At 43.5% G+C, this 15,844-nt stretch overlaps 1 protein-coding gene across 3 annotated transcripts in view; it reads left to right on the forward strand.

Annotated features, from left to right (window-relative positions):
* slc2a9l2 (solute carrier family 2 member 9, like 2) overlaps nucleotides 1–15,844 on the forward strand; it is a 71,657-nt gene that overhangs the window by 22,306 nt on the left and 33,507 nt on the right. For all 3 annotated transcript variants that reach the window (XR_009528825.1, XM_060070481.1, XM_060070482.1), the window contains 2 exons: nucleotides 8,510–8,642; nucleotides 14,615–14,802. Coding sequence is in view for 2 of the 3 variants with exons in the window: in XM_060070481.1 (XP_059926464.1) it covers nucleotides 8,510–8,642; nucleotides 14,615–14,802 (321 nt within the window). In the remaining variant the exon portion in view is untranslated. The remainder of the gene's footprint in view (nucleotides 1–8,509; nucleotides 8,643–14,614; nucleotides 14,803–15,844) is intronic.

Raw genomic sequence — 15,844 nt, forward strand, 5'->3', positions numbered from 1 at the left:
GCTGAACAACAAACAAAGCGGGACCTAAATAGTGCTCTTGTAATTAGCTTTTATCGACTCCCCGGCTGCTAATTACGCGGAGGAAACACGCAGCCTGCGCTAAAGCTGAACACGGGGGGACCCACTATGGCAATTCAGCTCCTGTTTGTGCTGCGGTTAAGATTGCACTTTGTGCACGATCAGGTAAGCCTGTAACTATCCAAGTGCTTCCATGGAGGTGTTGCTGAGCGAGAGACCCACCTGGCAGCGATAGTGTAGTAAAAGCATTCAAACGACCATAAACAAACCAAAATAACCAAATACAAGTGCCACAAAGAGCTGTTGCTAATAATGCCTAACACAAAACGAACATTACACGTCTTTGTTTGAATCGTTAATATTGATCCGATACGAGGGATTGTTCGGCGAGGCAGTCCAGACGTAGACACAAGTTAAAGCCCTTGCTTTGCTTCACTGCTTCAGTCCATTCCATCCTGTGTTGTGCCCCAGTAACTGGACCGAATAAAAACCTCAGATTAGATACATTTTCTAGATATCGCTTCGCTCACTATTTGATTTGTAATAGAGAATGAAGATGAAGATTAGGGCTTGATAGAACCGGTGCTTCCAATATTAAAAGATGGAGATTTACGGCTGCTGTCAATTTCGTCAATTATACATGTATTAAATTAGGGTTTTATAGTTCCTTGTCTAAAAGTAAATCAGTGCGTGTGTTGCTTATTCCAAGCATGGCTAACGAGTCGTTCCACTGGATAATGTGTGTATCCAGAGCGGATGTTGAACTCTGCACTCCCGCGATCTGTGGGAGATATTACCCACTGCGTCAGGGTGGACACAGACCTCCAGTGAGGGAAACTGGGACGCAGCAGGATGCAGCAGCATTGGCTCTTGTCCATTAATAGTAATGTTGTGCATCATGAGCATCGCTGCATCCACCACATAGCCCACATCCCCCGCGACCAACACTAATTGACCAAGACTCTCTCTCTCTCTCTCTCTCTCTCTCTCTCTCTCTGTATCTCTCTCTCTCTGTATCTCTCTCTCTCTCTCTCTCTCTCTGTGTCTCTCTCTCCCTCTCTCTCTCTGTATCTCTCTCTGTATCTCTGTATCTCTCTCTCTCTCTCTCTCTCTCTCTCTCTCTCTCTCTCTCTCTCTCTCTCTCTCTCTCTCTCTCTCTCTCTGTATCTCTCTCTCCCTCTCTCTCTCTGTATCTCTCTCTCTCTGTATCTGTCTCTGTCTCTCTCTGTCGATCTATAGATATATATCTGTGTCTCTCTTCCTTCCCTCTCTGTTCAAAATAATCAATCATTTGATATCCCTATTATAGAGTGTGTTGGGGGGTTGTGTTGCGCTCCCTGTCATGTGTTTTACCCGTCATGTGTTTTACCCGTCATGTGTTTTACTCATAGTGGAGGATTTCGATCGAAGTTGGTGAACATGTTGCATTCCCCCCGCCCCCCAATTTTTCAATCTACGCTGACATTTACACATGATTTCCAACAGCGATAGACAATTTACTCATTTCTAATTTATAAGGCTCGGGCTTTCCTCCATCAACCCTCCCTCAAGACCCCCTTTCTAAATAAATACCCTAAGGAATCAGTACTGTATACATTGATGTGGTCTTACAGATGTATACCAGCCACCACTCCTCTGCTATTTGCTATCAGACACATGGTTATTTGACAAGAGGCCTCAGACCATCAGCATCTCATATGACACACTTGATGAATATCTCAATCCTGTATTTGCCGGTGTACTACAGCATTGAATGCAAAGGTTGGTTTCCTGCCCTTTGCGCCTCGTGTTAATGAAAGGCGATACACGACGGCAATTGGTAAGCAGTGTGACGCGCTGATAGGGCTTGACAAGTGATCCGTACCCTAACCTTAATGCCTGCGCAATGACCGGGATCCTTCCCCTTGGGAACCATGTTTAATTCGGGTTTACACCCCCAAACAAGCTGGAAGCAGACATTTTAATTGAGGCACCTCTGGAGGCGCGTTGACACGTCACATTAGCGCTGTACAAGCGGAGGCCTTGGCCAACCGCTGTGACAGCCCTAGTGGATGGGCTGTTAAGAGGTAAAGATCAATGGGCTGTTAAAAGCAGCCCCGCACTTATATAGTCCCTAGCCTCGTTGTCAATAGGCTTTCTCGTGACTCATGGGCAAGCGTCTCTCTCTCTATCGCTCTCTCTTTCGCTCTCGCTCTCTCTCTCTCTCTCTCTCTCTCTCTCTCTCTCTCTCTCTCTCTCTCTCTCTCTCTCTCTCTCTCTCTTTGTAATGCATGGGGAAAACCCAATACACACTAGGAAATACTCATGTTCCGCTTAGGGTTTGCTGATGATGAAAGTGTTCAGCAGTCGCACACACTCTTCGAGCATGAGGCTGATGCATTGACAGAAAACAAAACAGTGACCCAGCACGGGTGACGCAAAGGTGAAAAGTGGCGAAATGAGAGTGCATGCATTTCTGTTTCCCATGAAAGAAAAGCAATTGTCCACACATTGCTTTTGGATCTGAGGACCTACTTCCCATCCCGCCCTGTGGGCTTGTACCTTGTCGTTCCACAGGGGCCTGGTGATGGAAGATCGCTTTGCTCCACGCTCTGGGGATTTGTTTTTGCAGGAGAAGGGGAAAAACAACACAGGTAGTCCATTTCCCCCCCTCCCCGCTTATATTGCAGCAGGTCATCTTTGGTTTTACTTTGGAGATCTTGGACATCCAGACATTCCCTCAACACTTTTCTTTCTTTCTATATTATTTCATTATTCTTTAAAGGCAACAGCTGTATGAACCAGGCCTTAGGCTTATTATCACACTATCGTCGGATGTCATAAATAATTCATTAATTGATGTGTTGGTGTATAATTTATTGTGGTGAAGGTGTTCTACTCCAAGCTATGAGGTTTGATTCCAAGTAGAAAGGTTCTTGGTTCCATCCCGAGAGCCCTCAATCTACTGGGAGGGAGATGGCTAGCATATAAATATTGTTAAAGATAGTGAGAAGCTAGTATATTGTGTATGTTGTTTTTATGTTGTTGCCACATGTTGCACAACATCAATGCACAGAACAAATGACGAACAACACTGGGCTTACAAAACAACCATCTTTTTGTTTTGTTTCCTTGAACCATGTGGCAATGTCCACAATGACACGTCTTTGTCAAACTGCATCTCCAAACAGACAAGCTCAAACTAGAATGGCCTTGCTGTTGATAAAACAAACGGTTTGACTGGGTTGTTCACCCTTTCATACACCCTTTTTCGTTAAGAATTACATAACACAATCTACTGCCAAATCCAGAGTTTCAAAAAGTTGTTTCTGATTCGACGCGGAAAGGCCGGAGAAGTCACAATAGTAGAAGATGACTCCTAATGATGCCTTGCCATTACTATTTCAGCAATGGCATGGCATCACTCTGAAGAAAGACTAACCCAAAGGGGTTCAGCGTTCCTCATGAATGGCCATGACCCCAATGTAAATTTGTATACATTTGGAGCCTAGTTACGAAGAGGACGGGTAATTGCTTTGCAGCTGATAAACAGTGGTGGCTAATTAGATTTTTCACCCATCCATCCAGAATTACCAATTGATTACCAATCACGTGTTCAGTTTCACTAGTGTCTGGCTCGGATAAGCAAGGACCAGGTTTCAATTACACAATCATTACTTGGCACATACTGGGAAACCAAATTACTGCACTGGCCTAACAACACATAGCCAAGGAGAGTGGACACGTTAGGCTAAAGCACAGATCAACGTGTCCACATGCTGATTCCACTGGGTTTTCATGCACCCCAAGACACCTCTCTATGATGTCTGTGTGTGTGATATATATTTATATACAGTATGTGTAAATTGTGTATTGATCTTATGTTGTGATGTGTATATTGTGTATTAAACACATCAGTTTCTCGTGTCGAGACACATTTTCTCTAATCGTATAGTTTTTCACCTAAATACAAATATAAAATGGAAAGGCTACAGGGAGCCTGAAAAAGGCTAAGTGAAAAGCTGTGAATTTAAAGAAAGCACAATCATGAGTATTGGTTTATTGCTTGTTCTTTCAGTTGGGATTAGTCCTGTGAAGTGACTAACCAATAGTCGTTTTCGAATATGCACCGTCTTTAAGTACCACAGAAACAATATCTATTAGGTGAGCCATGTTTGGCTACTCACTTGTCACTGCCAACATAAAAAAACAAACGATTCAGGGGAAAAATTCGGATAACTACATGTTTTTGTACATGCCCACTAGTGTATTCAGGGCTGACAGCTACACTTGAAAGCACTATAGCCTCATGCAATTAACTTGGATGTATCTCAAACTTGTTGCCTGAACTGACTCCCCACAATGTTTACCCACTTGTATTATATATTATCACAGTCCATGACTTTGATCAAATCGTGTTCCTCCTGGCATAGGAACCAATTCTAGAAAAGGAATATCTGACATGTGTACCACAGCGGTGGTATGTGCCACCGGGGAATCAGCTTGGAGCTGAAGTACTCTGCAGCCGGGTGGCAGCTTGGAGCTGAGGTACTACCAGCTCTTGATCCCTACGGGTCACATGAGGGCCAATTACGTTCCGCTCCCCTGATCAGCTAAGGTAGATCTGAAGTTGTGTTGAGGTGATGTCTGCTGTCTCTGATCATCGGCTCAGGTTAGGGCGGTGTGGAATTTGACGCCATGGAGAATACATTTTATTGTATGGTCATTGTTTTTGAAGGGGGGTTGGAAAACAACGGTGACAACAAGGGAAATACTTGTTTCCAATTTCTTTTTTTTTCGGGCGATCTCGCCCTGCTCGACATTCAATCAAATATAACTTTTTGGCTCGACAGCAGTACTTTGATTAAGCTTAAATGATTAAAATAACTCGGGTGATCATAACTCTATGAATAAAATAGTGGGACCCAGTACCTTCTTGTGCATCTCTATTGAGCTGACATTTCTTATCCACAAGGCACATTTTCCCAGTTTTCTAACTTTACTTACTTTTGACTAATAGAAAAAACCCTCCATGTCCATTCCTTCACCCCCACCCCCATTTACCCAACAGGGAACTCCTGTTGGGTTGTCTATTATGATCCAGAGTGGGGGGGAATTGTTTGTGTAGCCTTGTGTGGTCGTTAGGGTGCGCACAGTTGACGCATGTGTGTATGTGTTCTCTGTGTGTGTGTGTGTGTGTGTGTGTGTGTGTGTGTGTGTGTGTGTGTGCCTTTCAACTTGTCAGTGTTAGTGTGTGATTTCAAGCGCACCGAGCGGGAGCAGCAGCATCATCCCGCCGGATGACTCAGTGCTCCATGTGCCGGGGATGACGTAGGCCCTGTGGTTGTGATGCAATAGTCTGCAGGGGTACAGTCATCTCTCGCCAGGTGTGGTCCTCCTGCTTTGCTCTTTGGTATCCACAGCGGGAGATGTTGTTGAATGCAATGATTTTGTATAATAAATGGCAGCGTTATACAGCAGTCTCCGTGCAGGTGCCCTCGCTGGACCCTTCTCCGATGACGCATCCATGCTGTGCCTCGGGCACCGGTTAACTATACTGCTTATTTTATTTACTTTCTATCAAATCTGAAACACTGGGACTGATATCCAGCTCATACGTGCATAATATAAGCAAGATCTTATCTTTGAGACCAGGCACAGGCTTATTCTGATTTTTGGTCTTCAAGGGATTCAGTGTGACGGTTAGATAATTAGAGATGGGAACACGTCTGTGTGGAATCGGGTCATCTTGTATCTGAACTGACTGAGGGCTGTCACTGGCGGAGGCGGGTGAGTAGATGCGCAGGGCTCAAGGTCTGTTCTGCTCACTAACTTCCTCATTACAATTAAATTAGACACACAACTACAATCTGCATCTTTCTCACTTTAAGATGCTTTTAATTAAAGTGAGTCACGACACATTGAAAGAGAACAGCGGATGTCAGTCATTATGCAAATTAGTTGAACAAACCGACTAGGAGAGCATGGGAAGTGTCAGGCGAGCCATGCATTAATTACAGAAGGGAAACTTTATGTCTGGGAAAACTTGGCGGCTTGGTATGTCCTTCCCTAGTAGAGATTGGATATCCAATTATCTGTAATATAATGTATTGTACAACTTGCATCCCCCTCTGAGCATCTATCAGCCTATACGGCTGCCTCGGGTATTTTGTACATCACAAAATGTCTGAAGTTATGTTTGTTGGCAAATGCAAACATCTGTATTGATTCTCTTAAGGTATCGTAACACAGACGTGAAAGCGTTTTGCAAACGTAACAAAGTGTTAAAAGATTTGTCAATGCAGATACAAGGTTCACGTTAAATGTGTCTAATAAAATAAACTAAAGAGGATTTGCTTCACACCGTGGCAGCATTTATTTATTCAAATAGGCGTTATAATAAATTCTGATCTTTGATATTTTGCCCTGTAAGTCCACCAGACTGTGACAGATGGACGCTGTCTTGTTTTTCTTTGAGACAAGCGACAGTCTGTTAGAAGTGAGACCTGGCCTGAACTGCATGATGAACCGAATGGCACGGAATGCAGCAATGTTTTCACCACCTCTCCTATTTCAAACATAATTCAAACAAAATAGAACTATATTTTCATTTTCAGTCTCAGCGTTTGAAACCAACGAGAGAAGCGTGTCTTTGAATGAGGTCACTCCTCAAAGGGGATGACTAACAAGGCAGGCGGGGCAACACTTTCATGCTTTTGGTTGCCTTCTTTTAACCCCCCCCCCATTGTGAATCAAATAAAATATGCTACCCATATTTTATTGCATTAGGCCATTGATATGTGATGTTGAGTTTCAATTAACACAAAAAGCTGTATTTTTCAAATGTTTTTGACAACTGAATACTTTTAAACCAGTGACTAGCGTTGATAGAAATTCATGCATGAGGGAATATGTTAGGATTAAATGTTCTTGTAGATAATTCAGAGATATGATGGTAGTGTAGAAAACATAAAGCCACAATTTAGCACTAAGTAGTTCTTCCTTTGCAACTCCATTGTATTCTATTGAAACCTCTAGTTTAGAGCGATAGTAAGTGGTGATTTTTATGACAAAATTATATAATCTGTAGGCATGTTTTAGCCTCGAAGTCGAGTAGTCTTATAAGCAGATGTGTCTTCTGTAGTTCATCGCCCACGTTTCTGTTTACTCGAGCAACATCACATTTTGTATGAGTTGTCTTTGTTACAGTTCTGTGGGCCCTATTTTAACAGTCTGAAACGCAAGTGAGAATCGCCAAACGCAAGTAGCTTTGTGGGCGGTTCTACGGCGATGTTGCTATTTTACTGGCGGATAAATGCCTCTTGCGTCCGACGCAAATCTAAAAAGGGTTGCCCTGAAGTAACCTAATTACCCGTAGGTGTGGTTTGGGCGTAACTTGCAATAAACCAATGAGATTGCCATCTCCCATCCCCTTTCAGCGCGTTTGCAGTCACAGATGCATGACAACATGAATTTAAACTTCAAATGGCTCAGTTTATGGCCAAATAATTTGCCCTAATTCACACATAGAACTGTGGTTCTATTTAATGATAGATGCAATACATAAAAAAAAGTTGTTTCTTACCAGTATTGTATGCATTATCGTTATCGACTTGTGTTCCTAATATGCATGTGTCCCCCCGTTAATATACATTGCCATGGACTGTATTAAGAGTTACATGTTTAGTTTGCGTGTGTTTAAACAGATGGATGCACACACGCCCGCCCGCATTCATTAATTATTTTACGCGTACACACGCGCGCGCCCGCATTTATTCATTCTTTTTAACACTCACTCGCGGTAAAACAATGTTTTCTCACGATGAAATACTCATCAATCCTAAAAGTTATGGGCTTGTACACGATGTCTGTGTTAAGAAAATATGTGTTTGCTGTACGGTGTTTGCAGATGCATTGATTTAAAAGTACCACTTATAACCGCTGTCTCAGCTGTTCTTTCCCAAATAATTTACCAAGAATGTGGCTAGGTAGATGAGAGAAGCAAGCTGTATGTGTGAGGTGCACAAGCAACATTATGCATGCGCCCTTAAAATAGCATCTGAACAACGCGCCACTGACTTTAAACCAGGTATTTCCTGGTTTGTGGCGGAATTGTTTTCTGAAACTACAAAATAGCACCAGGGAACGTGTGCGCCAGAGCACTCCTCCTCCATTCGCTGAACCGCCCCTTGGGGCGCAAGATCATTCCCTAATTTAGCGACACGTGCCTGTGGAGGGAATAGAACGCTCTGCGCAAGTTGCAAACTAGCAACGACACATGCATCGTGTAGAAAGCCAATTACGCTGGATGCAAGATAGGGCCCTTTGTGTCTTTCCACCGTAAACCTGCCAGTTACCATAGATGGCCTCACTATTGCCATGTGGGGAACATATTAATGCAAAATAAAGCAGGACATTGGAGATTAGCAAATTAGTTTACATAATGTCTTTGTGTCCCCTTATCATTTGCTTGATGTCGCTTGTTGTGTTTGGTTTCTGAATTTGACTGCAGGAGTCCAAATGGCCCTTCCTGTTTGCCTTCCTGGCGGTTCCTGCTTTGATTCAGCTGTGTGTGCTGCCGTTCTTCCCAGAGAGTCCTCGCTACCTGCTGATGGAGAGGAGGGATGAAGCTGCCGCAGAAAAAGGTACGGAACACACACACACACACGCACGCACGCACGCGCACGCACACACACACACACGCACGCACACGCGCACGCACACACGCACACACACAAATCACTGCGGTGATGAGATCACTTTACCCCGAACCACAAAGAAGGGGCCGTTTTAAATAATGAAGCGTACTGGGAATTGTGCTGTGCAGAGTTTTTCATTTCAATTCTCTTAAAGTGGGAGGGCAGGCCTCAACGAAATCTATAATTGTAACTCCCTATCATTTTGTAAAATGTATCTATAGCGATTTTGAAAATGTTGTCACATGCTGTTATTTAAAGGGACTTACAGTGTCTTTAAGATAAATGTCCTCCAGGAGCAGGTTGAGATAAGGGCCATTGGGGTTCGAAGTTCGAACCCGGAACCTAGGCGGCCATTCAATTTCCTACCCCAATCTGACAAATATTGATCACCACTGCTGGTTGCAAAAAAAAACAAGCAACAGCTAGAACGGAACAAAACGGGAAATGTAAGGCCTCTTTACTGTTATGGGTAAATCAATTGATCCAATTGTCAATTTAATGTTAATATTAATTTTCTTCAATCACGTTCCAGTTATGTGATGCACCTGATCCTTGTCTTAATCCAGGATAAATTATTAAATTATCAAATTATTATGACCCACACATATTACACAGGACCACTCCCGACCCCTCCACAAATCATCCAGTTCCCATGGCCAAGAATAACACCTATAAAAAAATCCTTTATTACCACTGCCATCAACATCTCCAACAAAAATAAAGTACCTATATAAAAACTGTAATACCGCACTTCACACACATATCCCCGGACTATGTTCGGAAATTGTTGTATGTTGCTGTTGGTTTTATGGGTTGAATGTTTCTATGGTGTGAGCGGTGTGGGTCTAAAGGTGATATTCTGTCAAAGCTTTTGATAGACGAAGAGATCCGAAAGTGTCAGTGAATGTGGTAGGACTCAGCCCCAGATATAGTGCTGCTGTCACCGCAGCACAATACGGGCAGACTATACGGACAGGCGGGTGAGAGATCCCAGCCCCAGCTTTTTATCACTGCCCTTCATAGTCCACCCACTAACATCATCTTAGCAGTAAGGCTTCTAGATGGGTCGAGCACGGAGAGCCAGAGTGGAGCATCAGGCCTGGGGTTAGATGGGCTGGTCGTCGGTACACACACATGTAAGCACGCGGACATGCACGCACGCACGCACACACACACACACACAAAAACACACAAAAGATCCTTAGGGGGTGGGCCTGTAGTGTCCTATTATCATCATGTCGAGTGCGAGACAGAAACAGCATGTTTCTGCCCATCCCCATTCGTCTCCTGTCAATTGAGCACAAGAGTGGCAGAAATTTAGTTAACTTACAAATTACAGCTCATTCACATGGAACAATAGAATAACACTTTTATTGGCCGTATCCATGAACACTCAGGCCGGAAGAGGAGTGATGAATGTAGAATACGAACAATTCATCACTCTTAAGTGGTTTTGTGTTATTCATTATTAATAGGCAGAACTCGACTGAGGTGCGTTTTTCATGGGGCAAGGTCGAAAAATTCGCATTGATTTCGCGGCTAGGCTAGAATGCAACCACAATCTGCTCTTCTCCCTCATTGGCACTCCTCAGATATCTATCCCCCCCACACCGTCCCTCCCTCCCTCCCACCTGTCCTGCCGACAGTCTATAGTTAGGTTTCTATTCACTCCTTGCCTCAGTAGGGAGTCCTCGTGAAGGAGCCCCTGAATCTGTCTAGTTTGGAGAGGGGTTCTTTTGTTGTGCCGTGTCTCCATGGAGCACTGCTGGCGTTGGCCCAGCATGTCTGCACCGTTGCCAACAGGGGGGGGGGGCAGGCGGCGAACAACACTGTAGAGGGAAATATTAACACACTGACAGATGGGGACGTCCCACTATGAGACCATGAACGTCAATATGGTGGCACGCAACGCTTAAATTTGACAAACTCCCCAGGTGTGATGTTATACTAAGGCAGCTTCTCCATATTTGCCATCAGCATCAAGCAACAGCGGCCAACTAATCGGTGTTCGCAAATCAAGGACAAAATTAGGATTTAAGCTCTGTTGCGGTAAGGTCACACTCTTAATTCATGTGGGTTTTATGCAACAAGCGTCAAAGCGACGTCCTTCATTTTGATTTGAATTTCTTCTACTTTATATTCCTTCAACTTTCTAACTTTACATTAAATAGCAAAGTTGAAGGAGGAATGATACATCATGTATGTTTGCCTGTATGCGTAAAACTTTTTTTTCCATATTTCTTTCAGTTGGCTTAATTCACAGCATCTTACGCACCACTAATCTTCATGATTCAGTGATTCATTTTATAATCTTCTCTAATAAAAAATTACTCGATGACAGAGTGGCCAACATTATCAAGTTCAGTCAGGCAGCACCATCATGGGATCTCCTTTCATGTCTCTGATGAGGGGCTTGCATGGCTCATCCATCAAAATCCTCCTGCCCTGGTGACCCAGCTTACCAGCCCTGCCTTCCTGCAGAGCTGTGCCCTTAACCTGCGACAGCAACTGCTCACAATCAATGTAGCGCACGCTTGTGTTTGTGCAGATGAGGGATTCAGCGTGTACACCCGCCAATTTACTAGCTCATGGGATTTGGGGGAAACATTTTTGAGTTATTTATAACCTTCATCAAGGTGAACGTCTTCTTTAGTCTTCAACACATTTGACAAAAGACTTTACTAATGACGTATTCCATCCTTCTGAAATTGTAATTACAGATCTCAATGATACAGTCATTAGGCGTAGTAATTGATCCACCTGTTAATTACCCTTGTTGATTAACCCATGTGAAGGATCGAAATGGCAGTTCTCTTAGTAGTAGTTAACCCCGCTCATTCCAGGTTCTGCATCCTCACAATATAAGCCAGTGGCACCATGTAAAAGGGATGGTTTAGATTGGGTAGGATTGAGGGCTTATACATTTTGTTTTGATATTTTTGAATCACTGAACTGTGTCTGGTAAAGACATAGTATATAACCACATAAAAAATATAATACTGTGAAACCAGAATTGTAGTGCAGCATATAAGCCATATTCAAAAGCAAACGGAGGCATGTTTTGATTCAGTCATCTTCCAAATTTCAAGTTTGAGGCACAATCTACCAGGGCCTCCACTGGGGTTTCTCACTTACAGACAAAAAATCTTTACGTTCTTGTCTTATCCAATTATTATTTTTATTATCAAACTCGCCAACTTGCCTCTTGCCTACACGTTATGGGGCATATCCAATTAAATACAATAAATATATTGCCATATTGTGAAACGTAGTTGTATAGTTTACAACTATGTTATCTCATGAGCGCAATTTCTGCAATATGGCCCATTTTGAAATATATTTCTATGTACGTAGAATAGAAGGATGAGAATGTTAAAAAAATGAATGTGTTGTTTTAGCATTCCGTGCAGCCTGAGCTGTCTCCTCCACAGAGACGGATAACAAGAACAGAAACAGTGATCCGTCCCGTGAGACTCTGCGAGCGTGGCTACGCATGAGATAAATATCGGATCAAGAGGCAATAGAAACGTTGGCCACGCAGAATTGTAAGTGAGTTCCAAAGAACACTTGACCGAAAAAACCAACCTTTGATTGGAGTTGAGAGGAAGCACCAGCCGCCTTCTCTGCCTCTCTCAGAAAAGGCTTCCAAATCGATTGCATTTTTCTGACATGGCCGCCCAAGTCATATTTTTCTAGCAGCTTATGTCCTTTATAGTATATCCCGGCCTTTGGGCAGTTGACATTTTGTGACAATCAAGTCTGTGGGATGGAAAAGCTGTTATTTCTGTGAAATAAACCCTGACAGAGTTATGTTGCATCGAAAGGTGCACTTTACTACATCCTTCAAGCATCGCACTGCTGGATCTCGCAAAAGGGAACAATTCGAGGGACAGAATTGGATAAGGTCTCTGCTATCCAAACATCCAATTGCATCTTGTTTAAACCTCACCTGCCACTCACTATGATTCTGAAAGTAAACGCACATGGTGTCATTTGCTTAAAGCACTCATCAGATTGGGGATAGAGATAGTAAGAAAGAGAGAGCTAAAGCCATTTCCATCAATATACAGATGCCGTCTGATGCGTGCAGCAATGAATGAGACTCAGTGGGATAAAATCTTCCATGGTGGAGTCATTATCCTCAAAATGATATATGAAAGTAGAAACAGGCTTTCTTGGGGGTGTTCTCAAGCCTTCTTACAAAAAATGTGAAGGTAACGAGACCCTTGAAATAATCAGCGAGGAAAGATTCAGTTCAGCCAACTGATCATTGTCTGATGAAGGCAAAGAAATGTTCCATTCAGATTGGAAGAATACATTCCTCGGGGAACCTATCGACAAAACAGTGCACTGTCACAGATGTTTGATGTTTGAAATGCTGGAAAGATATTTTGGCGGAGGGCAACTTGTTTATCTTGATAGAATCTTTTCGTCGCAGAGCCCCACCCACCCCCCCGACTCCCAGACTAATTGCATGCTTGCAATACTAGTTGAAAACACAAACAAGTCGGGAGCCACTTTGATGCTACAGCCAAGTTCACTGTGTGGACTGAAAGAATACAGTAACCTTGTCTCACCTACTGGTATAAATAAGGAGGGTTGGCCTGGAGGGTTGCTTTAAAGCCTATGGTTCAAATGCATTCAGAGCCCGGCATATGTGGCTCAGGAAGAAAGCTCCAGCTGGGTTGGCCGATTGGAGGGGGCGAAGCACCTGCTAGTAGAATGTGAAACTTGTGCACATAACTCGGGATCTGAGCTGAGCATGCAATCATCGCGTTGCCTAGCTTTTTTGCTTGTTTCAACCCCAACGTCTGGTGCAACAGGTGCAACATGTCTGTTAAATGCAATTATTATATGTTTTGCTATAATTAGGGGGATTTAGTGATCATGTTAACACTGTTCATTTGTTATTACAATTTATTATTACAATTTATTTGCACCTTTACCAGGTAGGAAGATTTTCCCCCTTGAATATGCGTCTGGTACCCCCCCCCCCCCCCCCCCCCCCCCCCCCGCGCCCCTGTTCAGACAGACCTGGCCTCGGCCAATGCAATTGCACATCTAATAAGGGGCAGGTTTGATACAGTGACTGTAAAGAGGAGCGCCCTAGGGGAGCAATGTTGACACATTTTTAATAAACAACCAGGTGGGATGCCTTTGATGAGTCAGAAGTTTGTTGCTCTGATTGCTTGTGTCCGGAGGCATTTTGGTCGACACCCGTTGTTATCGCACCTTGGAAAGCATCAATGAACTGAGAGGTTTCAGACTAATATGCATTAGCAAACTAGTCTTGGGATGTCTGGCTAGCAACAACTAGGGCTGTGCTGAATTTTTTATAATCGTCTGAAAGACGGTGATCGATGGCCACGGCAAACTGAATCAAATAACCTTCTCAACCACAGTCTACCCGAATACTTCTGGCCCTTCAGTGAGCCGGAGGCCCTCGCACGCACACAAGCCTTCCGGCAATCCCTCGCGCCATTGGGAAACATCCAAGATCATCAAAGATGCATAACATACAAAGTGGATGGACGTTGTTATCAATCGCAATGTGTCATGGGGGCCCGCTCTGTCAGCCTAGCAGGGGGTCGAGGTGTTGAAACCCTTCCTCTCTGAGACACGGAGTGGGAGGGGGGGGGGGGGGGGGGGGGGTCATTCATGCAGCTCATTGAATGAATTAAGGAGATGTGCTGTGCATGTGCTCGTTGTATGTGCAGTGTGTTTTGAACCCAAGGGTGTGCACACTCTGAACCGAAGAGGCTCTCCCGCAAGGCGTCCCATGAGAGCCCTCATCAATAGGATGTTGTGCTTCACGGGATGAACCCTTCCCTGTATGAAATGCACCGTGACTCCTGGTTTATGGACATTACTTTGGCTAATATATGATTTGGACCCTGTGTTTGCGTCACTTGCGTTAGCGTTCCAGCGGTTCCTGGGAAAGAAGGATGTGTCCAAGGAGCTGGAGGAGGTGTACGCGGAGGGCCACGCACAGAGCACCCTGCAGGTCGTGTCGGTTCCCCAGCTGATCCGGAACCCGGCCGTCCGCTGGCAGCTCATCACCGTCATCATCACCATGGCTTGTTACCAGCTCTGTGGCCTCAACGCTGTGAGACGGAATACATTTTCTTTATATTTTCAGAAATATACAGAATGCGAATGTTTGCTCCAAGTTATGCACACGCGGTTCAAATAACAATGATATTGTTGAGGCAGAGGTGTTTCAGAACACAAAGTTATTCTCCCCCCTCCCCAGGGAGCTTCATTAAGCGTACATAAGCAATATTAAATTATGCATAGCTGTACGGAACAAGAGAGCAAGAAGTGGGGTGATTTGGAGATTTTGTGTTCCGACGTTCCCATTGATATTTCTCATTGGATTTCTCAATATGCATCGACGCATTTGTTTGACTAAAAATAATGCCTCAAACTGGGATGCAAGCAATGGGGATGTGCCGTAGAAGTATAATCCACTCATATCATTATTGTGACCTTTATCCTTCTCTATAACACCATCCGAACACAAATTAGGATATGGAATGAGGAATGGAGGGTGAAAAAAGAAGAATAAGTAACGTTGTAGTGCAGATCTCCATTTTGATTTGGAAGGATCCTTCATAAAATTAGCCAATGCAGAATATATGTCTCAAAACGGATATATGTATTTCATTATCAATTGCCAAAAATGACCATGCATAATATATGCAGCCATGCAACTGCATCTATGTTTTGACAACAATTTCTATCTATCTTTTAGTTATGCATCACAATTTGAGAACCTGCAGTTTATTTGAGAACTCATTATATTTCTCCCCATACGTTGTGCATCCGTAAATTTCCCAGTAATGAAGGAACTATGACCATGAGAGTTGCTGAACCTGAGCAATTTGATGCTTTGTTCAAAGGAAGCCAAAAAACGTTGCTACCTTTGCATTGAACAAGGCATCAAAGCTGTTATTGTTGTGCTGAGCCAAGTGGAGTCTAGACTCTTTGGACTGTGACTAATAGGTAATGCTTGTAATACTTGCAAAATACATAATTAAAAGAGGCATGCTGTCAAACCTGAAACATAACCTGAATGCACAACAGTTAAGTTAGATTAAGTACAAGCAAATATTCATTCACAACATGGAATTCAGTTATACTTCATG

This window comes from Gadus macrocephalus, chromosome 13, assembly GCF_031168955.1.
Source record: "Gadus macrocephalus chromosome 13, ASM3116895v1".
Classification (NCBI taxonomy): Eukaryota; Metazoa; Chordata; class Actinopteri; order Gadiformes; family Gadidae; genus Gadus; species Gadus macrocephalus.